General features: G+C 34.4%; 1 protein-coding gene across 1 annotated transcript; it reads right to left on the bottom strand.

Moving 5' to 3' along the window:
* Positions 1-360: 360 nt before the first annotated feature.
* Positions 361-24,700, bottom strand: LOC114394509 (callose synthase 3-like). Its single transcript, XM_028356101.1, has 42 exons — positions 24,306-24,700; positions 24,120-24,220; positions 23,784-23,908; positions 23,610-23,703; positions 23,339-23,449; positions 23,143-23,259; positions 22,924-23,016; positions 22,540-22,631; positions 22,318-22,444; positions 20,293-20,430; positions 20,080-20,156; positions 19,906-19,999; positions 16,902-17,024; positions 16,665-16,782; positions 15,138-15,475; positions 14,891-14,943; positions 14,734-14,794; positions 14,193-14,274; positions 14,063-14,112; positions 13,898-13,984; positions 11,844-11,978; positions 11,651-11,745; positions 11,435-11,519; positions 11,184-11,344; positions 10,856-10,979; positions 10,646-10,752; positions 10,416-10,554; positions 10,181-10,332; positions 9,173-9,282; positions 8,942-9,070; positions 8,091-8,159; positions 7,755-7,941; positions 5,348-5,498; positions 4,337-4,456; positions 4,142-4,260; positions 3,984-4,067; positions 3,210-3,322; positions 2,905-3,134; positions 1,839-2,639; positions 1,685-1,735; positions 1,275-1,460; positions 361-867 (listed from the first exon to the last, which is right to left on the bottom strand). The coding sequence occupies exons 1-42, from the start codon at positions 24,502-24,504 to the stop codon at positions 619-621; spliced, it is 5,877 nt and encodes a 1,958-aa protein (XP_028211902.1). The 5' UTR covers positions 24,505-24,700; the 3' UTR covers positions 361-618.
* Positions 24,701-24,760: the final 60 nt, after the last annotated feature.

The following is a 24,760-nucleotide window of genomic DNA, read 5'->3' as shown; positions in this document are numbered from 1 at the left end:
ACAATATATGAAAAATAAAAGTTATAATGGATTTAAAAAATAATTACTTGCATTGCCATGAGAATGTAACTTTGACACCCCATTAACATGAGAACAAAAGTTGGAGACATGAAAATACAACTTTCCTGAAGATAAAAGATACCTCAAAATATCTTCAAATAAATTCCTAACAAATATGAGAACAAACATTCCTACCTTTATATAAAAAATTTCATATTCCTACCTTTATAAAAAGAATCGGAGATAGTATCAAAGAACTTAGTTTATATTTTGGCTAGGAGTGCGACACTCTAGGGTCCACGCCTATTCCTACTCTCCCCTAACGTTAGCACGCACAAAAAAGAAAAATTAAAACGATCCTGCACGCAAGTTCGATCGATCCTATTATATTTGTTTCGTAGGTGCAACACGTGAGAATCTATATCTCTGAAGATGCATACATGTGAAGACTTAATAAGTTTCATGTTGGATCATGATAATGATACTCAAATGCTACAATGAAAGCAAAGAGTAGAATCTGTCACATTCATAGATACAACTACTTACAATTGCTACAGCTCTTAAGGCAACCAAGAATTTCGGGCTCCTAATAATTAAAAGCCTTCAGAGTTAGACAACCTATTCTTTGTTACGAGAAGAGCGCTCCTTCCTTTGGCCACCAAGAATACGAGAAATTTGCAAACCTCTGCTGAATGCTTGGTTAAACAACATACGGGTTTGAAATTCTGAAACAAAAGGAAACCAAGCCAGAAAAGCAACAGGAGTAAACAATAGCAAACCCATGACAATCTCATAACCTCGAGCAAGAGTTTTCACTGATCCCCAAAACCCAGCCCGGCGTACTACAGGTTTTAAGGCTTGAGCAATCTACAAAAAAAATAACATAATCAAAACCACAAACAAGTTGAAGGCAACAAAGATAATGCAATAGTTCTATAAATATGCCCCATGATACAAAGACAAAATGCACAAACAAAAACAAGACAAGATAAACCATAGAACTACACCACGCTAAAACAAATTATACACAAACAAATATTTCCTCAATTCCTCATCTACCGCTTTCAAAATCAAAAGTCAGTGAGTTCATGTCAAAAACTTCAGTCTCCGGCTCACATTCAGAAATTTTCCAGATAGATAATGTGATCCGGGATGTCATGGCTTGGTAGTTCCAAATTTTTCACAAATTAATAAATACAAATATATATGGGGATATAGCACTCCCCTCCAAAGGAATATTCATTTAGTAGGGAAGAAGTGAAAAGAGAATTCACCTGCAGCATTCCCCAACCAGTTGGCATGAAAGCTAGAATGCAAACAACAATGTCCAGCACTGTCATATGCGGAAGAGCAATCAAAATGACAAGAATCGAGACAAAAGTGAGGAATATCATTCCCTTGATTAGTCGGAAGACAAGTTGAAAATTTGCACTGAATTTACGCCTCCCAACAGATACTGTCTGAGACAAGGAAAACAAAAAACTGAATTGTGTCAGACCATGGAAAGGTGTATACATTTTTTAGGCAAGAAAACGAACAAGACCACACTATAAGAATACACCCACCCACACTATACATCAATGAGCAAAGGCTCCAGTGAGACAATAGAATGTGCACACTGTGGAAGCATATACACACAATTATAACTTGCCCATACAAGATACACTAGCAGCTTGTTACTAACCTTCATCACAAACAATATTACGAATATCACCAACCACGAAATGCCATAGACCTGTTAGCCAAGGAAAGGGTATCGATCATTCCATTCAACTTACCAAATTATAATTAGTGAGATAATAATGCAGGAAAAGGGGACAACGTATTTTAAGAATTACCAGAAAACTTTTTGGGCCTTTCTTCGTAATATTTAAGTGATATACCAGACCATACTGGTAGATAAAAAATCGCAACGATAACAGTATCTCCACTATGATTCCCCGCATTCCTGAATATTGGAGATGCTCTTGTTCCTCTTCCCACCAAGATTCCCAACTTTTTTCAGGCGGTACACCTATACCCCCTCGATTACTAATCCATTTATTCCAATCGGTCCAATCATCAACAATTTTTTGCCATTCAAAACCAGAAGGATTGAACAAGAAGGGAGCAAACAGCCAGGTACCCACCATAAACCACATTGATGCGGTAATCAAGATATACGCAACAGTACTTCTGTAAGAATGACCAAAAATTTGATATACAACAAGCAATATCATGAGCTCAATACCCTTGACAAAGTGGCTACGAGAGTAAAGTCTATAGTTGTCAGCAAATTTAGCATGGAAAACCACAAATCCTCGACCAGTGGGTCTATACTTCGCACCTCCATGAAGCAATGTCCTTCCAAAATAATGAGTTTTTGTCCCAAGTGAAAATGTGAAGAATACTGGGGCAAGCTGCAGTTGCATCAATATGAACTCACTAAGTGCAGTTCGGAAACCCCTCTCCAAACCAATTTCCATCAACATGGGCAAGGCCATCAAAACCCCAATTTGAACAAATGACTGAGAAGCAAGAGCCACTTGAAGAGGCTTATTGTCTCGAATGGCTTTCTGAGTGCTCAGACCTTCTTCGAGCCCACTGAGAACAAGATAGAGGCGACCATAGAGGAATACATACACAGTGAGAACAGTTATCTGCACAAAAATTGAAGTGAGGGGAATAAGTTCAGAAACCTAAGGTATAAAAAATTCAAAAATATGATCAGTCTTTAGCTCACATGGTACTCCCTCCCATCTTTAAAATCAGGGGGCTGCAGTTGGGTAGGGGGTTCACCCCCCCCCCCCCCCCCCACCCCAACTGGCATATTTCATCCCCTTTCCTATTCCTAAAATAAATAAATAAATTTAAAAAAAAACCTACATAATATGCAAGTAAAAGTTAACTCTGAAGATAACATACAAGAGTGCTGAAATAAAATCCAACTGTGGTGAAATAACAGGACAACATTCTGAAGAAGTCAAAACGGTGCCCAAGTCGGTATACATCTCGACTTAGTGTTTGCTCTCCATTCCCATTAGCTATTTTTGCTTCAAACATAGAAATCTGATTGAGACCCACATCTCTTCCCTTCCCTACTTGTATGTACTCATGGTGAGTAACATTTCCTTCACGGAGTGTAGAGTTGAAGCCTAGAAATAACAGAAAACTCCAATGAGGATGCAATCAAATACGAGAAAATAATGAGGAATTGGAAGACACAGTACCAGCAAAAATATCTTCACTTAGATTGATAACTTTGGAGGCTTTACTCACACCCCCTCTTGTCAGGTGAAAAAGCCTATCAAAGACATCAGGATGACCATAATGGAAACGAACCCTACATAAATACAAAAAAGGAAAAAGATTAGACATTTCTATTTATTTTTAGGTTTAAATACCTTTTTAGTCCTCGCAACTTACCACTTTTTTGCTTTTTGTCGTTGCAAATTATGTTTGTTTTGTTTTTCGTCCTTAAAGTGGTTTATATGGCACTTTGAACAGTGAAAATGTGTTATCTAAACCGTTTTAAATATGAAAAACAAAACAAACATAATAAAGGACTAAACCAAAAAAAAAAATTGAAAAGATGAAAAGCAAAAAAACGCTAAATTGCAAGGACTAAAAAGATATTTAAGCCTAATTTTTAAGTACTCAGGATGCCCAATAGAATATAATAACTTAACTTCCTGCAGAAATATTAGTATGTATTAAATATTAATCAGTACACCGAAAGTCAATCAAGAGCAATGCTTTAGATTAAAATAAAGAGTGATTTGTTACTTGCTACTATTGACAAAGAACAAACAAGTCTTTCTTTTAATATTACTTTTTCTGTTTATTTACCAATTTCAATCATTTCTATTTACTTTTAAGAACTCTCTCTCTTTCTCTCTACGCAGCTTAGGAGTTCTCTCATGTTAAAAACTAGAAGTACATTTGTTCCATAATTCTGTCAATATTATCCTGCACCAGAAAAAAGAACCAGTAGAACAACTTACTTCAAAGGATTAGCCAACAATCTCTGACCAATTGTCACAAAACTTGTTTCCTGATTTGACATGAACCATGCAAGGGAAGAAACACTGAAGCCAAACCAAGACAACAGTCACAAACACAAAAATCATGTCTGGTTGCAAATATAGCAATATGAATTTACCTTCCAGTAAATATATGCTCCCTAAGTCCAAGAATACTAGGGAACCGAACACCATCATGCTTCTTAAGAAATTCTTGCAACAAATTTCTCATTTTCAAAGCTTCTTCCATGTAGTTATCCTATAAAAAATGCAACTTAATCACATGGCACTAAGAAACCTTACAGTAATAAGTCCTTTGTATATGACCATCATACCTGGTTCATATCTATTGTTTGCAAGCCCTCTCCACGTGTGAAAATTATGGCATGATTCTGATTTTCGGGCTTACCCTCACCCAAAATCGCTGGTCCAGGAAGCTTTATTTTATATATGATCTGATTGAAACAATCAAATACAGTATATTATTAAGAAAATAAATGATAGTTTAGGTAAGACTGTAACAGTTAAGGTTAAGAATTGCATTTAGTTATATAGAAAGAGAAATAGTTTGATTATTTTTTCTTGAATTAAATAAGAAAAAAAAATGCCTATTTATACAAGTAAGAGTTAGTTCAATTTTATTCCAATGTTTATGTTTCTGAAAATGTGGATTTGGACCTAACGCAAGCATATTTCTACTTAACCGATATTCATGAGAGAGCAAAGCATATTGACATCAATTGTCAATTTGTTACACAGAAGATCCAGTAGAATCTTATTTCTACTTCTAATGTTTGAACAAGGGAAAAACAAGGAAATAATTGTCTGTCTCTCGCTAGAGTTGAAACTAATTTCAAAACAACACGCTGGGCAAGATTTAATCTATGTTCCCAGTTGCAACTTGAGGTGATTGGTTTAAGAAGTTGAGTGAGATTGTCATGGGTCAGCTGGACAAATGTTGATATATTCATGTAATTAGAGTTTACAAATATAGGCATTCAGCACATCTTTTTTTTTCTGCAACCAAGACTTGTTATGGGATCAAACGATTAACAATTCTCTTTGGTATTTTGCTCAAAGATCAAAGATTCGATCTTCGAGCAAAACACCAAAGGCTACTTGAATGGAGCTTAGATTTTGACAATACAGAGCAACTGAGCATAGCAACCTTGCTACATTCCTAGTTTTCATGGTTCCTTTTTGTACGTAGATTTCCTCATTCTGGAGGAATTTCTGTTGTCCATCTAGTTGAAATTTCCTTACAGTCATCTAATAAAATTTCTCCTATCAAAACAAAAACAATACTAGGAAAAAAAAAAGTAGCATATTTATCAAAATCCAAATACCTGGTCCAGATTCCGCTCAGGCTCTGAAGGAATATTCGATTTAGGCATAGCCTTCACCAAGCAAGAGTAGTAAACCTTGTTGATCTTTTTCTTGCTGTCTTTGACAGGTTCCTCTACCTCATCAATATAGGCAACTCGGAGTGACGGATATCTGCCAAATGTAAATATACAACCCAATTATTCAAAAACTATCTATGCAATATATAAAGGAGAATGATTCCCATACAGATGTCGACTCTATATTAATTGTTCTCCCACCTCATTGAAAGGATATTTTCATTAAATAAATTATTTGAAATAATTTCTGATCAATCCAGTCATCCTACCCTTGCCTTTGCTCACAAACACATCAAACAATCCACCTCTTTGTATTTTTATTTTTATTATTTACCAGACTAATTCCTTTAAGGGACTATGCGACTGGCAGTCCATCATGTTTGGTTATCCTTAAATACAAATAAAATAAATGAATATAAATTCAAAATATTTAATAAATTTTATAAAATATACATTATATAATTAATCTATGTAAAATAAAAATGATAAAAAAATATGTTTAAATTTAAACAATTGAATAAAAACAATGCATTATTATTTTTTTTAAAATAAGAAAAACATTTAAAAAATATTTCAATTTAATATATAGAATTAATTATCTTAATATTATTACTCCCTTTAAGTGACATCTTTGTACCTATAATTTTCTAAAGAGAATACTATCATGTTTAATCACCTACGGGTGAAAATTCCATTATATAGTACTGAAAAACTCTTTCAATGATTTTAATACATAAAAATGTAGAATGTATTTATGTTTTAAAATAAATTATAGTATTATTTCCCTTTAAACAATTCAGAATATTATTCTAAAAATTAAAACTATTTAGAAAGAAAAGAAGAGACATGTATTATAAATTGAAGAGACCACAGACAAAATAAAAAATATTCATTAAAGTTTTGGATTTGGCATGCTAACCCAAACCAATCCATTGTGAACACCTAATTTTGTCCGGATAAACAAAACAAAATGAAAACAAAAAAAAAGAAACTTCTAAATGAATCTTACAAAATAAATGAAAAAAAAAAAAGGAAATACAGATCTACAATTAGAAAAAATGGAAAAGTTCACAACAGTAAAAGAATAATATATTATATAGCACTGGAAACCGCAACTCACCAGGGTTGTGCTGGGTCGGGTTGAGATTTATAGCCCAATCTCACAATAGGTCCAACCAAACCCACAAAAAACGGTTGGGTTGCACTTCCCATTTAGACATTGTAATAGATACCAAAAACATTCAAGACTTAAGAATATTAGAATTGGAAGTACACAAATAGCTTCTTTGTGATTCAAATTACCCCTCACCCAGGTATATAGTTTTATAAATCATTACACCAAGTTTATATAATTACACGGTTCGCTAAGATTTTTAAGTTGTATAAATATTCTAGCATAGTCATTAGTACTTTCAACCTCTTTTCTTAATATATTTTCCTTGAGACATTCTTTTCACTTTAATTCTTTGATCGATGTTTTCCATGTTATTATTTTAAGGAAGAGGGTTTGAGATGAATTGATCAAATTTTAAATGAGACAACTGAACCACTGTTTTTAATTGAGCCAGATTGTGATTCAAGAGGGTACACACAATATCTAGGCTTTTACGTATTTGTGCAAATTTTACAATAGACTTCATTTGTGAAAAAACTGGACAAATAATCAATGCCTTGTCATTTTTGGAGCAATTTGAACAAATTTGCAATAAGTGAATTATATCATCCTCTTCATGTTTGGCTTCATATATACTTGTCTTGGAACATTACAATGAGATATTAAATCATTTTTGCTAAAAGCAAGTCATAAAACTTCTACATTCATACATATGAATACAAATATATAAAATGGTTTAGAATCCAGAAGTCATGCTGAACAAGAGCAACAATTTAAGTTGTGTATACTAAATTGTAATGACAAGTTGCTTGATTGATATATGAGAAGTTAGTGTTTTAGCCCACGCATTGTGCTGGTTCTAGCACATGTATTTTTCAATTTAAAAAACAGGCAAGCATTAAGGCAACCTTTGGCCTAACTTGTTTAAAAATATTAAAAGCTACTTTATATTTAAAATTAAACTTAAAATTGATTGATAAGGTTATGAATCTTTAGCTTATAAGTTACTACTAAATTAAAAGCTCTTGGGTGGCATGTTCTTGGGTGATAGGTACTAGGAATTTGGAATAGAAAAAAGGAAAGGTCCCAAAACTAACTTTAATAAAGGAGAGTTTTTTGTTTTTTTATACTTCAGAACTTATGTACAGAGCTTCTACTTTTAAGGAAAAAAGAAACTCAAAATTAGATGGGTTAAACACATCCTATTGTTAAAATTACTGAAGCTCCGATGCTTACCTTGTCATAAGCCTTAATATGTCCTGTGCACGAGGAGAACCAGATCGCTTATCAATGCCATATTGTTGGCACGATACCACATATGTAAATTTCATATCAGCTACTGCTTGACACTGTGTCCACAATGATCTTTCCCCCCTTGAATTGTCATCTGAGTTTTCCATGGCTTTATAACCTTCCATCAAATCTGCTCATTTGTAACAGTTCAGTCATACAAACCAAAAACAAAAAATTTAAGGAATATGATTAAATTACTAATGAACTGAGTGACAACCAAAGTAACATGTAAATAAAAACATTTCACTTGGTCATTCCCAATAGGGAAGGATCATTTACCTTCATCTTTGGCCATATCAAGAAAAGCCTGGAGTTCCAAAGCTTTTCTATAATACATCATACCTCTTACTGCATTAATAATACACAATATATCAGTCAATCACAATGACATGTTACATTCTAAACTGAGGCTAGAACATAACTGCATATAAAGTAAATAATAAATATGTTAGAATTTTTTATATCCAAGTGTTGGCCTTTAATTGATTTATTAAATACATTTGTTGAATGGAATCTTGATGAGTCTTGGAATATCCATAATGTGATAAACGAATATTAGACGTCACATGGTGAATGTACCTGAATGGTGTAGCCTATAATTGAATGGAACCATGATGGGATGGAACCAATGCAATTTCCAACTCTTCATGAAAGGGGATAGTTTGAATGAACATGACTCTTGGTGAAGAGACATGGAACCATTGTGTTCCTACATGAAAGGATAGGTCCCCTCTCCACTTTCTCTATAAATATATTATGTCTTTAGGACATAGGGAAAAGACTCGAGGAACTTTTTGAGATTTTTAGTCCACACACTTACCCATCAAGTTTGAGAAAGGAGAGGAAGATCTTATCTTATAATTCAAAGTTACTTAAGGAGCATTCAAGGGGATTGCAAAAGCATTCAAGACTCAGGGCGCTTGAAGAACAATGAGGTAAGAGGTTAGTACCATGATCCTTGTCTCATTATTTTAATGCCCTAGTTTGTTCAACTATAATCCTATTTAATTATTCGTGAAAAAAGAACTATTTATTCATGATTACAAAAAATTTTAACAGTTAGCACTTGAAATCATGTGTGCATATTTTTTAATTTTTTTTTTGGGGGGGTGGAGTGAAAGAGAAATAACCAGTTCTGGTCAATGTTTGCCCCTTATATGATGCCCAAAGACGAAGTTCTTCTACTAACTCATCAGATTCACTCCCTTTAATATCCTCCTCAGTAGAATTCACTCGTTCAAGAAAATTGTTCCACTCATCTGTACATTGATAACCAAAGAGGTAACAAGTAATACATTAGATATATGCTCATGAATTTTGCATATTTATGAAACAAAAGAAATTTGAGAGTATTGGTAAACCTGGAAAAATCTTTTGCAAGTAGAACAGTATTGAAACCCCATCCTCATTCTGTGAATCCAAATCATTCAAGGAGAATAGAACTTCTTCTGTATAGTATGGTGTCAAAACCCTACAACCAAAATCCACAATAACCAAAAATTAACAACAAAGATGTAAATACACAAACTGAGGGATTTATTAATTTTAAATAATGCTTACTACATATACTCAATATATTAATATTTATTGGAAAAAATACACATCTCACATCAGCTAGAGATAGTGACAAGATGGAATATATAAGTGGTAGTAACCCTCCCCATAAGCGAGCTTTTGGAGTGGAGTTAAGTCCAAACCCACATTCTAAGATGGTATCAAAGTCTATCCTAGATCCATTAACGGGCCACCTACCATATTATCCACGTAGCAAGACCAAAATTGCTATGCATGAAGGGGTGTATTGGAAAAAAAACACAGGTCTCACGTCAGTTGGAGATAATGCCAAGATAAAATATATAAGTGGGGGGTAACCTTAGCCTATGAGCTAGCTTCTGGGGTTGAATTAGACCCAAACCACACACTTCAATACTAGAAAATAAAATTCTGCAAATTTTAACCAAACATACTTCAATAGATGATAGCTTTGTTTCTTCCTTGCGAATCCTCCCAAAAAATATTATCCTTGAGAACATCTTTGAGAAACCTGAACTAGTCGTTCAATTCTATCAAGCTTTTCATTTCACAACATGACAGTAGTCCATAAACTTTACCAACTAAAACATAGGTGCTCCATATAATTAAATTCTCATGCTTCATATACCAAACTGAAGAGTTAATAGCGCATATTGTTACAAGTTAACAAAATCCCAGAACTTTGAATCTCCAGACAATAATGCAGGGAAAGGAACTGATTAAGATAATGGAAATCACATATTAAGAGGGGATATTTCTGCAATATTTAACTTTACTGATTCAAAAATTACAACAATAAAGCATGGCAAGGGATTTGGGACTAAAAGATAGCTTACGAGAATGAAAGCATGTTGCGAACTTTTGGTGCCATAGGCATGTCCATAAACAACGAATTTGAGAAGAAAGAAATACGTCTCCTTGCTTCCAAGTTGGATGGTACATCCATGGCAGATTCTTTTGTCGTAAGCAGCAAGTGAAGTCGTTTAATCTATCCCAAAAAAGGGTAAAGAAGTCATTAGAAAGCACTTCGACATTTAAACTTTTAGCAGAATAATTCAATTAGTAACAAACCTTCTCTGTCCAAGCTGCTGTAAGTGGTTCAATTGGAAACTTGATAGCTCCTTCAGATGCAAAAAGTTGGTGATGTGGCTCAGGCTCAAGGTGAAGCATCCCCTCATGTCCGGTACCACCATGGCTTGAATCTACCAAACTATAGAAACAATGTTGATACAATCATAATCAGGGGAGGGAAGACAATGCTATTTAAAGATGTAGAGACGATAATCTACGCATGCATTTACCTGAATATTTGATCCTGATCCTCCATCATTATATCTCTTGTCACAACCTCCAGCATGTCCTGGAATAGAAGAACAACTCGGTCCCTATCTTTCGGATCATTTGTCAACTGCAATAATTTAAATAACCGGGTAAGATTTTGACAATGATACTAAACAGCTAAAAGAGAAACTAAATGTACAAAATTGCATAAAAGAGTTCTAAAATATTACCAAATATTGGATTAACTCAACAAACTGTCCATAGAGGATAGGAAGTGCACTCATTTTGAATTCACTAATCAGTTTATCTGATTCTATATGTTTATCCACTTCATTGAACATGTACTCTATAACCCTGAAATGAACAACAGCAACAAAGTTATAAAAAGAATTAGATAGACATAGAACCTTTAAGAAGTCAGTTTGAATTTAAAAAGATATCAAAAGTGATAAAGCTGGCTATTTCCTACAGGATTTTTTCAATCGGCCTACAGTCCAATATTTGGAGCTAGGTGGGAATATTAAACTGAACTATCATTCATAAAGTACAACTACTTACGGTATCTCTCGTTCCCCTTGAACCAAGTGCTTAATAATGCTCTTAAATGAAGCATAGCACTCACGGACAGCACAAGACATGTAGTTATCAGCCGCAATTCTTTTCTTCAGCTCTCGGTCCTTTCCATTGCTGTCCTTCGCCATATCCAGTGCAATTGGAATCTAAAGAGCATGTGGCCACAAACACAATTAGTGAATGATTAGATGGAAATGTAGCCGCAAAGTCTCATATCAAAGTGCAAATAAACAAACCTTGCTAGCAAGAAGAAAGGGGGGCCATTGTATAAGGTCCAACTGAGTATCAGCCCAATAAGGTACAAGCAAAAGGTTCATTTCCCTGAATAATATAACCACCTCAACACTACTGTAGAAAAATACAGCGGTCCATTGATCGGTCGGTGACCGATCTAGAGAGAGAGAGAGAGAGCAGATCAAGAACCAATAACATGAAATTATCCCTTCCATTACCTATCATCAATAAGATCTTCATCCCTGAAACTAGTAATTATTTGGTTCCACAACTGTGCAAACCTTGCAGCCTCCTTCCCTTTGTTAGATGAGATCTGCATCAATCAGTCAAAGTAATGTAATCCAAAGTTATAGATGCTCAAATTTTAAACTACAAGCTCAAGTAAGTGGTCATAAAAGTAAAACAATAAACCTCAGGAAATCTGCGGGATAAAGTGGCTTTTAATCCTTTTTTCTTTGGCTCATTTGTTTCTTCCGGAATCAAACTGGCATTGAAGGCACCAGGCAATGATTGAAAACGAGACCTTAGCATTCCCAGTGTCCGTATCTGATACCAGGATAAGCAGTGATGCACAATAATTATTATTTTAAAAAAATAGATACTATATTCAAGAATCAGTGTTCTAAGCATAAAAACCTAGAACTACTCAAGAATTATAGTTCTGTAAGTTAATTAAAAACAGAAAAGTCAAATCCGTAATTAAGGATCTATAGTCAATTGACAGCAACCAAAAGTTAGTTGTAAGTCATTAGCAAGTTAACAATCCAGTCATTTCCAGATATATATATATATACATAATGGATCTATAATTAGTGATTCTTTATGAAATTATCTACAAAGATCGGGAGAATACAGTGAAGTATATTCCAAACATATCAGTCTAGATTTTTTTCAACTTAGGATTAGAATTCTGATCATATGATTTCTATACAAGGAAGTAACCCCCACCACACAAAATCTTTTAAATCTCACACACAAACACAACCTATAGCATAATTTCCTTTTTCATCTAACCATAAATCTAAATAGACTTCAGCACTGTATCAAGTTAAAGTGAGGTGATAACCAAGGCATGTAACAAATGACCGGATATAGAGATGGTAGAGATAACAATCATGAAAACACTAGATTGCTTTGATAGTAATTTCAATAGTAAAGTTTAAATCCTAGCAAGATAAACAAACCTAATATTCCTAAAGCAAAAACCCAATCCTGAGGCAACCAAACACAATCTAAGATGACAAAACCAACAAGGAAAAAGATATAACATGACCAAAATCATTTTTTAAAATCACATAAATAAACCATAAATCCTACATTAATAATTTTCTTTGGTAAAAGGAAATCCCTAAATAAATTAATGCAATAATCATAAGTATCCCTTCTAGTACTGCAACAAGACCAATGAGCAAAGCAAACAAACAATAAGTAACTATTTAGATGATGGAGTGGCAAAATAACACCGAAAGGATATTTTCAGTTCAATTTTATTTTGGCACAAACCATAAGAACATTTTAGTAGAAATATAAATCACTCAAAGGCACAAGAACGTGAAGTATAACAAAATAGCATTTTCCACCACCTACAAACCCAAGTCATTTAAAATAACAATACAATATCATACCCAATGAATATCCAAATAAAGGAATTGTGTTTAAAACAAAACATGCCAGTAGCAGAATCAAAATATCCATCAAAATGAACTCAAGATTCTACCAGGTAGTGCATAATACAAAACTTTGGAAAACAAGCCACTTGGCAAACATCTCAATTGCTCAGCATATTGGCATAAAAAAACGAAACCCTATTATTACTTCAACAACCCTCGAGGACAAGACTGTTGCAAAAACAGCTTGAGGAATGGTCACTCAGGTCTTTGCAATATAAATCAATGCAGGTAAATCCACATGATTTTGAGAAAGGATTACAAAATTACAGCAAGTTTCCTACTCTGACAGATAATAAAATCAAATAAATAGGCAAATATCAGAAACATAAATCATGGCAAATATCTAGGCAAATCTCAACTTTTAATACACCAGATAAAGTAACTGCAAGAAAAAATATTGAGTGGTTATCGGTGACAGGAAAAAAATGATTGGTCAAGAATTATGGCCAGACAATATTGCTTTATGTGCTGCCATGAAATGTTTAAGTACAGCCTAATAATGAAATGAAATTTGGCTAAACGAAGCAACAAGAGGAAAGGAATAAGAATAAGCATATCTATGAAAGCAAGAACAATACCTTAAATATTTTTTTTTTTTGGACAGCAAAAGTAGATTTTATAGATAAAAGTACCAGAGGTACTAAAGATACAATATAGAATAGTTATACCTTAAATATGTTTAGATTTCCCACCAAATTATGCAAAAATAAATAAAAATAATGAATTGAGAACAAAAATGAACAATCCAAAAAATCACCATATAAGCGACAATGGGACTGTGGACAATCTACTAACCTCCCCAAGCCGACGAAAGGCCCCATAAACACCACCAAATAATGTTGAGAATATGGCATACCAAATTTGGGTATCCATAAAGTATACCTGGAAAGAAAAAAGTTATACTATTATACTACTGATGTTTAAAATAGGATGTAAACGAGATAAATTACAAACCCATACCAGAATAATTGGAGCCCAAAGTGCAATTACAACACCAATATTGTTCCTAGCTGCCAAACGCACAACCAATTACAAAATTTTCTCAGAAAAAATGAACTAATATGAAAGTACGAACATTCAAGCTTACTACCATGAGGAAAGAATTCATGCCACTGGAAGATTGTGATTTTTACACTCATTATAGCTTTCGTAGGTCCCACCAGAGGTTTTATCTACAGAAAGAATGTAAGAAGGTTAAAACAAGTAAAAAAAATTGGTAAAAGAAGAAATCCATCAAGATAAAAGGCGAAGATCTGAAGCTGAAAGATAAGAGATCCTGCTAAACAAAAATAAAATAAATTGATAATTCTAAAGAAACAATGTATACAGATTGCCCCATGATGTTTCATTAATGCAACACAGAGAGTAAGAACAAGTAAAATTCATCGATTATTACAGAAGACAGCTAAAAAACCAATTAAAGTTTGTTCATAAAAATACAAAATTACAATTCAATAACTGTGGCATCATTGAGATTAAGGGATTTAAATTAAGAACCCAAAAAAAGTTAAATTTATTTATAACCATCATTGTAAAATTGTGGAACTTAACATGAAAAGGCAAATGACTATCAGAGTCATCTGAAAGAAAGGATAGATTATACCAAGTGATAAAAAGTGAAAATGCATCACCTCTATATAGTAACTGAAAGCCAACTTCGTAATTATGAGCAAGATCCAAAACATTGTGTATCTGACATTATAAACAATGACACATTAATATCAAATGCAAGGAATATTAAACCATTCACATGAAATGAAATAGAAACTATTCAACTCATATTCTTACTTGAAAAGGGAAAATGCGCTCTCATGCATTCCCCTACCAACATACAATCGAGGCTGGCAATTATAAGACATCAGAAAAAGTTATTAGAATCTAAATATGTCAAATGACACAATTGTTCTTAGATGCACCAAACAAAAATCTAGCGAAAGCGGAGATATAGACTAAAATGCCCAGTGAGAATACAAACATGAGTAAGGAGAAATCAGAATGACTATAGTAAAAAAAAAAGGGTTTCATTACTGCCTACCTGTGACCACCACATCATTAGCATTACAATCCTATAGTTCGACCTTTCGAGATGACGACGAATAAAAGGGATCAGAAAGAATATCGCAGCAAGCATATTTGGTGACAGGTAAACAACAACAGCCAGAATAAACAATGAAGGAGAACTTGAACCACCACTTCCAAACCAACTTTTAATGGTTTGAGCAAACCCAGGAGGATTATCCCAAGTATACGCATAAGTAACTGAGAGAACAATCACCCATGCTGCAGCTGAAACAACTTTTAGAATGTATCTTAACTTAACATACAGCGACATACTCTGTTGTGCTTTCCAACTTAGGATCACATCTAGAACAGCTGTCCAAGTGGGAGAGAAAAGATTAACATGAGTAACATCACTTTATGAAATGAGTCAAATGACAAAATATTCCTATTTCTATTTCTATAATATACATTTCCAACAGGAGGAAAAAATAAAAATAAAAAAAATTAAAGAAATAAATATTGACTTCTTAAAACTCATTTTCATTTTCAAATCAAACCAAATCTTAAACAAATTATATAAATTGCTCAGCCAAGTAAACAAGGCATGCTAATGGTTTCCCACAATGAACTTTGGCGTCTAGAATGCTGTACCTTCAATTTGCCACAGTACTTAAACAAGTCATTAAGTTAACAAAGCATTGAAACTATGGCAAAGTAAATGAACATTCCAACCACACTTGAGAAGTTACACGGGAACAGGATACTATTGAGTGACAGAGATCCAAATCTCTCACAAGACAACACATAATGAATAGAGAGAACGATGGACCATTTCAAAGTCACAGTGCCTGTTTGGCTAACACATAAAATCAATTCCTCAAACTGCAGCACTGCACATGTTCTGATATAGAATCTATAATTAAGATTAATTCAGTCAAACAAGTCAACTACTCAATATGTTCAAGTGTTCAACAGTTCAAGTTCATTCTATCAAAATCAATTCTACCCAACTTTAAATCAAACAAGCCCATTATGGTTTTCATGCTGAATTGTCTGAATTTACTTGGAAAACCAGATATGATACGAGATATGCAAGTGCATTCTTAGAAGAAACCTATAGCACTCCTATAAGAACATCCCTCCTACCATAAACTCAAACCCCACATGCATGAGGACCAAAATACTTTCATCCAATGCTTCTACCTATTATTTGTCAATTCTACTTGCTTTCTTTCTCAGATTGCCACTGTCTGCTTTCTTGTAAAACAGTTCCACCTATCTTGAAACTTTTTATAAAGGACTATTAATGCACTATGTAATTAACAAAAACTATAAACTTTCACTAATTTAATCTTACTAAGGCAGCTACAGCTTTCACAAATGTAAATCACGAAAAATGTCAAATGTAGGAGGTCAAAATGGCAAATTAGGTAACAAATTCACACAGAAACAATTGACTAAATGCAGAAAGGATAAGGCATAATATCAGAGTAACAGGGTAAGCTACAAGACCATAATTGGAAATTGAATATAGATGCAAATAAATTTGGCTATTACCTACCTTGCCCAAACTTCAATATTGCTGCTGTTATAAACACACTCAATGCCTTCTTGAACACATCACCATTAAATATTGCACTGGGATCCCCAGATCCATTCCAAGCAACAATAATCATAGCCTAATGAAAAATTAACCATTTTCAGAGGTAGACTCTATTCTACAAAGCATCGAAAGGGAAAAAAATGCTGACAAAGAAGAAGGGTATCAGGGCAACAAAATGCAGAAAATATTTAATACCTGTAAACACAGAATGAAAAAACTCCACATTCGATCAAAACTTCTAAACATATGCCAAAATGATCTAATCTCAACAAAATTCACTTTTCCAACCCATCTGTCTCTGCTAGGTGGCTTGTCATCCTGTACATTTCAGCAAGGCTTAAGATGCAGTGGTATATATAAAATATAACTATAAACATTCCAAACATAGAGCAAATGCATATCATCATTTTATTTCTTGATTGAGGAAAAAAAGACTTGTCTAACCAACATATCATTGCGAAAATTATCATTTTCAATCCAAAGAACAGCATACAAGGAAATTTGTTTGAATTTTCTGTTCTGATACCTAAATTATATATAAGCATCTAAAGAAAACCAATCTTACAAGTGAGGATAGAGTGAAAGAGCCTTGGATAATCAGGAGAGAGTTTAAAGCTACAATATGGTCAATGAAAAGTGCATCTTTCCACAACTCATGATCTAATGTGATCGGTTGAGTTCTCAAATGTTTTGTAAGATCACAATTGATCCTGACATGCACATTTCATTTATGAATGTCATTTATTAAAATATAACTTGTGGAACCAAATACGAATTATTTGAAGACCAAAATGGTAGATTCTCTAAAAATCATTGCCTAGTGTGCAATAATTTGGGCTTTGTCCAAAAAGCTTGACCACATAATATCTACCAATTGCCAAAACAGCATTAACAACAAAGGCACCCGCATATGTCCAAGCTGCAAACTTCTACATAGAAACAAAAGAACAAGTATAATACAATATATAGTGTTGATCATGGTATCAAAGCCTATCATAACAATTGTTGTTGGGCATATCATGCCACTTGCCATTGGGCCACTATTGGACCACCCGCATATGTCCAAACTGCAAACTTCACGCTCGAAATACCCAGTCCTCTGTGAGGGGGTGTGTTGGAGATTCCACACTAGTGATGAGACCAAAATAGTGTATATAAGTTTTTTTTTTTTTTTTGGGGGGGGGCAGCCTTTCACCTTACAAGCTAATTTTGTAGGATTGAGTTAGGCCCATAATCCACTTACTAAGATGGTTAGAGCCTGACAGAGGTATTATGAAAAGTCTCACTAGGTACCCCCTGTCCCGAGGGACCCCTTTTACTCGTCACTCATTTTTCGACTAAGATTTTTCTGGTCGCCAATCCTTTTATTGTCCATATCCGACATGTTTTTCGGCCACCACCTTCTACTCGCCAATGATTCCAACGAAGAACTTTCTAGTCACCTATCTTGCTGCCATCCTTTTCTGGCTTATTTTTCGGCAACAGCCTTCTGCTCAACTCTCATTTTCAGCAAAGAACTTTCTAGTCACCTATCCTGCCGTTGTCCTTTTCCGGCGTGTTCGGTGACTTTTGTGCTTCATTGGTTGTGCATTTCTACCATTGTTTTCCTTGTCCATGGCTAATGATGATGATTTCCTCTTTTTCAAGTTTAAATAATTTTGGTCTCCACTAATTTGATTTAAAGCTTCCAAATGTGGCTCTTAAGAAGGTCGAAACTTGCTTTGCTTGCCATAATTTTTCTTAGGCTGATGGTTATTCCAACTCTCTGGCAATGTTATTTTTCTAGCAATACTGCCCGACTTCACCAACATCCTTGAGTTGTCTTTCAAACCATCGTTTTTTGGTGGAACTCCATTTTTATGGGTTTTTTATTTATTAGTTGGGAATAAATTTTACTGTAACAAGTTGAAAGCTTAGTAAGCTTCAACTTGAAGGGGGGTGTTGAAAATTAAGATAAAATAATATAGTAGGAAAGTAGGATCTGATTTTGAGGAAACAAAATATCCTCTCATTAGTATTTATTGTAATGGCATCTTTATAATACAGCATCTGTAGAGGTCGTAAGCACACGGTTTTCAATCCATTATACCTCTGTTTTCTCCTATTTTAACATGGTATCAAAGCTTATCCTATCATTTGTTGTTGGGCCTATCATGCCACCCACTATCTGGCCAAAATAATATATATGATTAATTATATAAAAAATGGGGAAAAAACCTTCCGCAGCAAAAATAGAATTTATATTTGATTAACATTGTTTGTGTTGGAGAGTGGCCAATTAAAGGTGCATGTCCAATACCCACTCTGATCCAAAAAGCAAATGAAAGTAAGAAACCTAGCTTTTCTCCCATCAGCCGCCACCTAATCTTTCTCTTCAACTTTTTCTGCCTGGCCAGGAAAGTAAGAAAATTCCATCCCTCCTCAGAAAAGCAGCTGCTCCACCCAATTTTGACACACAAACTCCGTAATATTTAGACACAAATTGCAGCCACTTTTCCAGTGGCGGCAGAGCTTCAGTCACAACACACTTTTGTCTCGCACCTATTCAACTTCCACAACTGCATCCCAAGATTCACTGTGATAGCAGGGCAATTGACTACCTAGCTAATAGATAATCAAATAGAAGCAAGGCCAACTTTATACTACATCCACATAGAAAATCATTATCCCAGCACACTGGAGCGTAGTTATCAGAATCTTTCATGTTTCAAATTACATGATTTGATGTGATTGGCTAACCATAAATTTGTATGTGATGAATCATGGATGATTCTGAATCTTGCAATGCATGGACAGTCTCTGATAAATATCACACAATTCAGCAATTCATTATTTTTTTTTTTTTTTTTACTTTTCTTTCAAAGACTCTTATCAAAAAATTGAAAACATAGATAAACTTAAATTTTTAAAATAAAAAAGGAACTTAAGGAGCACTACTAAATACACCCTATTTGATTATTTAGGGATTAGGTTTTTGTTTTATTTTCAGTCTTTTGAAATAGGGGTTTCACGACCATCACCATATTTGCCTGTTCTACTTCTCCTCTTTCTTAATGAATTCTTATTTTATCCAAAAAATAGTAATAACTATCTAAAAATGATCTAGAGCCATATAAAAATTCAAAGCGAGCAATGAAACCAGAAGCCTTGCAGTTATTCTCAAATTTTTAACGAACACAAATTAATAATCAATACTTACATTTGATTTATCAAAAACCAGCTTTTCGGCTGGGAGGCAAAAGAAATCAGCATCAGCACGCATTGGCCAACCTACTCGAAAACAATCAGCAGACCTACAATTATGTTGTTAAAAATTAACTCATTGACAGGTATGACAATGAATAGAAGAGAAAATTTTAATCATTAATTATACCAGAAATATTCATTTAAATCGTCATAGTTTCTCCATTGTGAATGCTTTGACCTTCCCTTTTTGCTACGTGCAGCTTCCTTTTGAGCAAGAAAATATCAATTTATTTTCATATCATCAATGTGACAAATGAATCCAAAGAATTTTATATGGATGTGATGGCCACAAACAAAAAAGAAAGAAGGAAGGGTAGACTGTAATCAATGGGAGAAAAACCTTAGCAATCACGTTATAGATAGGAGTGACCACTTTCCTTAAAAAAGCCTCCTCTTCACCTCCATACGCTGGCTTCACATTCTCTCCTGTCATCGGACTGACATTACCCGCAAGCATACCATACAATTCAAAAGCCATCTACAGGAGTCATAATGAAAAGAACCAAATGCATGTCAATATTCAACAAAAGTAACAAGTTACCATCAAAGATTCATTTAAAACCATCATGGCAAAGATGACAATGTAAGCAAATGCCAAAACCATAGGGAGAAAACAAGCATTGCCGGCAAAACAGTCATTATGCAACACCAGGAAACAAAATCACAGCATGACAAAAGTATCTATATATAAGAACATCATGTTTCAATGCAAACAGCCATTGGCAGATATTACATAAAATAAAGATACAATACAACAACAATTAAAGATATAAACAGCATATTATATCTTTCAAGACTGAAAAAGATATAAACAGCATATTATATCTTTCCAGGCTGGAAGTTTACATGCATTAATTTTATAATATCAGCAACTCATGCAGGATACAGAGATTATGATGCTTTTAATTTCCATCTCGCATAGGTTTAAACATCGAGGAAGTATAAACATCAGCTCTCTGAAATACCTATTCCAGATAAATGGACATAATTATATTCATCCAACACACCACCACAGTCAATGGTGGAATCTCATCACAAATAGTTTCTTATAAGCTCACTTTGTGTTGCTTATTTTCTTACAAAAATTATCCTTTTGAAATTTAATCTAATTTTCTTATAGAAGTAATAAACATATTAGCGAATGTTGAAAAGCATAATTAGGTAAGAATTATGAAGCCATTTGGTAAGGATATTAGAATGTTTGGTGTACATGACTAAGACAATGAATTCAAAATTTCAGTATCACAAGGCACAAAACAATCAACTTTTGCATTATATATATACATAAATCTGTAAAGGAACTATTCCCAACCAGGATGCAAGAATACAGCTCCCAAATACATAGTCAAACATAGAACACCAAGTCACAAAGTTAACACATGTAATTGAACAAACTTGTTCATAAGCTTCATACAACTTAAAAAATAATAGTTCAAATATTAGACATTGACTTGAAAAAATAACATAAATTAAGCATGGCTATGCAACCCTGACAAGTTAATTTAGTGAAAACAAACTAAAAGTCCGACTCCGAATACAGTTTGGTCATTATCAGTTAGCAGCCTATTGTTTACTGTTTACAGAGCGTCATTCGCATTTGGGCTCAGTTCATTATCATTAACCAACCCCCAAAATGCTATACTAAATAGGGACCTCTAAGGATTATGATGCATGATGTGATTGTGAACAGAATAGAGACCAAATAGAGGAAATTGACGTCAACCAGTTGCGCTACGATACATAAACAGATTGTCCAGAAACAATGACGAAGAGTGGCCGGAAACAAAACACAAGTCAGCCTTCATATTTTTGGTCTCAAATAAATAGTGAGATTCAAGCTTTGAACCAAATCAGAAACCTCATGTATTTCTGAAAAACAAGGGGAAATAGCAAAATACTGATAAAAAAAAGGGTTCAATCACACAATTAATAACCCTGTGTGATAGTGTGTCTATGCAACTACGGTTATCGAACGAGTCAAACTCCAACTGGTCAAAGTTATGATGCATAAAAGTACAAAATATGGGTTATTCAATTTTTTTCATGTTAAAAGGTTTGGAATGAAGGGAACAAGCATACCAAAGGAGAGGAATAAGGAGAAACAACAGATCGCACAAATCAGTGTTATTTTTGTTCCAAAATGAAAACTGTATAGAAACAAGTTCATGCACAAACACACATATATGCAGGGATCAATTAGTTTGGTAAGGGATTCATATATGTCATTGTATATCCAAAATTAGCTTTTCATTTCAAATGCATCAAAACATCCCTAAATCCAAACAATGGGAAACAACAAATATTATTCAAGCATTCTGGGAAAAGTAAATAAACATCATAAATTGGTTCAAGTTACAAAGCATACATGGTGATATATATAACAAAGGCATTCTGGCATGAATCTTAGGTTGGCAGCTTCACCCCATATTAGAAGATACAGACCCATATATAGTAGTTTGCGCTGCTGTACTTCTTGCTGAATGGTAGGTAACCTGCAATATGCATCCACAAGGCACGTTCTGCTAGTCAGAAAGACAGTAGCTATAGTATATTATCTATCTTTCAACATTAAAACAAAAACACTCACCAAAGGCTACTTTTCCGACCCAAATACTTGCACCACTTTTTGTAATTCTTGAACAGTTTCTTCATCACTTCTGTCAGAGCACGTTCATCCAACTAATCAAACAAAACATACCAGTCACAAGCAGATATAATACAAATTATTGTACTGATGAAAAGTAGGGAAAAAAGATTAGGTGGTGTTTTTTATTTTTCTAATTTCATTGTTGCTTGATATGTTTGACAATTACAAAAATGTCACCTTCTGTCAGAGCATGCTCATGTCCAACCTTTATTTGTACATGTTTTCTTATTCTGATTGACTTTTCTATTTATATTAAATAAAAATAAACAGGGCTTTCTACAGACACTAAAATTGAAAATATGCATCAGTTAATTAAAGGCTGACCTTTGGTTGCTGATCAGGCTTTGGAAATTGTCTTATGTGAACATTAGCAAGCAGTAAGATCAAATGTTCTCTCTGATTTGCAACATTGTGTTTCTGCATTATGTATTGTATAAAACTATATATTAAAACCGAGAGGAGGCAAACAAGCTCAATTCAATAGAAATAAAAATACAATATTAAAATAGATAAATAATCTCACAGTTTGTTATTGTGTTTTACCTGAAATCCAAACATCGACCCAAGCCAATCCAGGATGTCTTCATCCTTTTTTTTCTTGTAGTCCTTAGGCCAAGGAAGACCCCTGGTGTTACGAAGAGCATATACAGCAGCTTGGATCTGTAAAAGAGTAATGAATAAGTATTTTCATTAAAAGTAAAATGGTCAGAATTACTATGTATGGAACTAAATATCATGCCTCAGGAAATCTCATTATAGCCTGGTTAGCACTGTCAGGATCAAGAGGAAGAATATTGTAAGGGACTAAGATCTCGGTTTTCTCAGCAACTTTATCTTGGGTCTCCAAAATCTGTAACGAAGGCAATGCAATGGCAAATCAATCATGCGTATTAGTAATGTAACAGCCTGTAAAAACCTACCAAGTTATTTGAATATACATAAACAATGAAGGTTAACATAGAAGGGGAGCCCAATAGGAAGATAACATCTTAGGAGCCGCAGAAAATAACCTCGCGATCAACTTCCATAGATTGTGTCATGTTAACAGCCTTCAAAACCTCAAAAAGAACATTAGCTGTGTTATACGCCTTGGTAAGCTGTGCACTGAAAGGAGACAATGGCAAACTATTAGTCACCTAATAGCCAGATAACATATGAAATAGAAAATTATCTGGAGAATCTACCGGTCAGCTTTATCGGCAGCATTTTGTAAAGCTTGGATATATTTTTTGTAGTAATGCTGATAAAAACTCTGCATCTCGCGAGCATCACTTTTCTTTACCCTTCCCTTCAGAGTTGGATCGTTTTCCTAACAATGATGGAACAAATTGAAAAGGAGAGAGAGAGAGAGAGAGAGAACAAGCATAAAATAACTTAAATTAACACACAGGACTATACTTGAGTTCTCATTCATAAAATAAGTTAATTTTTGTGAATGAGAAGACAAGTATAGTGTAAAGTAAGACATGCATTTGAAGTGATGGATGTATAAAGTCGGTTTGAGAATGGTGGTTAGTTACTCTTTCAAGGCGTTGAAGAAGCGCAGTTTTGAATTGGCGAACACCACGACCACTTGAATTGGGATCCAACCTATGAGCTTTCTCAAAGGCATAAAAACGGCCTGCAATGCAAAGATCAGCAAACATACACACTAAAAAAAAAAGAAAGAAATTTAGACGGAAAGTGAAGAGAGAAACGAAACATACAGAGATAAGCAACCCTGGGATGAGTCTTTTCAACTTCGTTAGCGACACGAAGAATGGGCGCAATCTCGACCAGAGAGGAAGGCACCACCTCACTGTCAATCACCGACTCTCCCAAGTTCCCCGCAGTCTGAGTCCGCATGATCCGCCTCGGCGGCGGAGCCTCCGAGGACGGCCCAGCGCCTCCTCTGGACGACGACATTCCGAGCACTCTCAAGCAAAATGTGCAAAGAAAAAGATGAGTAGGATGGAGAAAGGAGAATGGAGGCAATGGCAGGGATGAGGAAACCCTAGGCTAAGAGTGTGAAGCTTGCTAAGCTACTTCCAAGCTAAGGAAACCAGAGAGAGTTACTCTTACTTACTAACTATTGCTGCTTGCGGACATTGCACCACACTACTCCATACATACATACATCACAAAGACCATTTTCTCTTTACTTTATTATTACTGCTACTCA

Source organism: Glycine soja, chromosome 18, assembly GCF_004193775.1.
Source record: "Glycine soja cultivar W05 chromosome 18, ASM419377v2, whole genome shotgun sequence".
NCBI classification, from domain to species: domain Eukaryota; kingdom Viridiplantae; phylum Streptophyta; class Magnoliopsida; order Fabales; family Fabaceae; genus Glycine; species Glycine soja.
The sequence above is the reverse complement of the archived record's forward strand: the minus strand, read 5'-3'. Positions and strand labels throughout refer to the sequence as shown.

Coding starts and splice junctions, on each gene's coding strand:
- LOC114394509 (XM_028356101.1), bottom strand. CDS start 24,504: ATGTCGTCGTCCAGAGGAGGCGCTGGGCCGTCCTCGGAGGCTCCGCCG. Junction 14,795..14,890: donor AGCGCATTTTCCCTTTTCAA/GTAAGAATATGA, acceptor TTATAATGTCAG/ATACACAATGTTTTGGATCT. Junction 4,068..4,141: donor GAGCATATATTTACTGGAAG/GTAAATTCATAT, acceptor GTTTGGCTTCAG/TGTTTCTTCCCTTGCATGGT.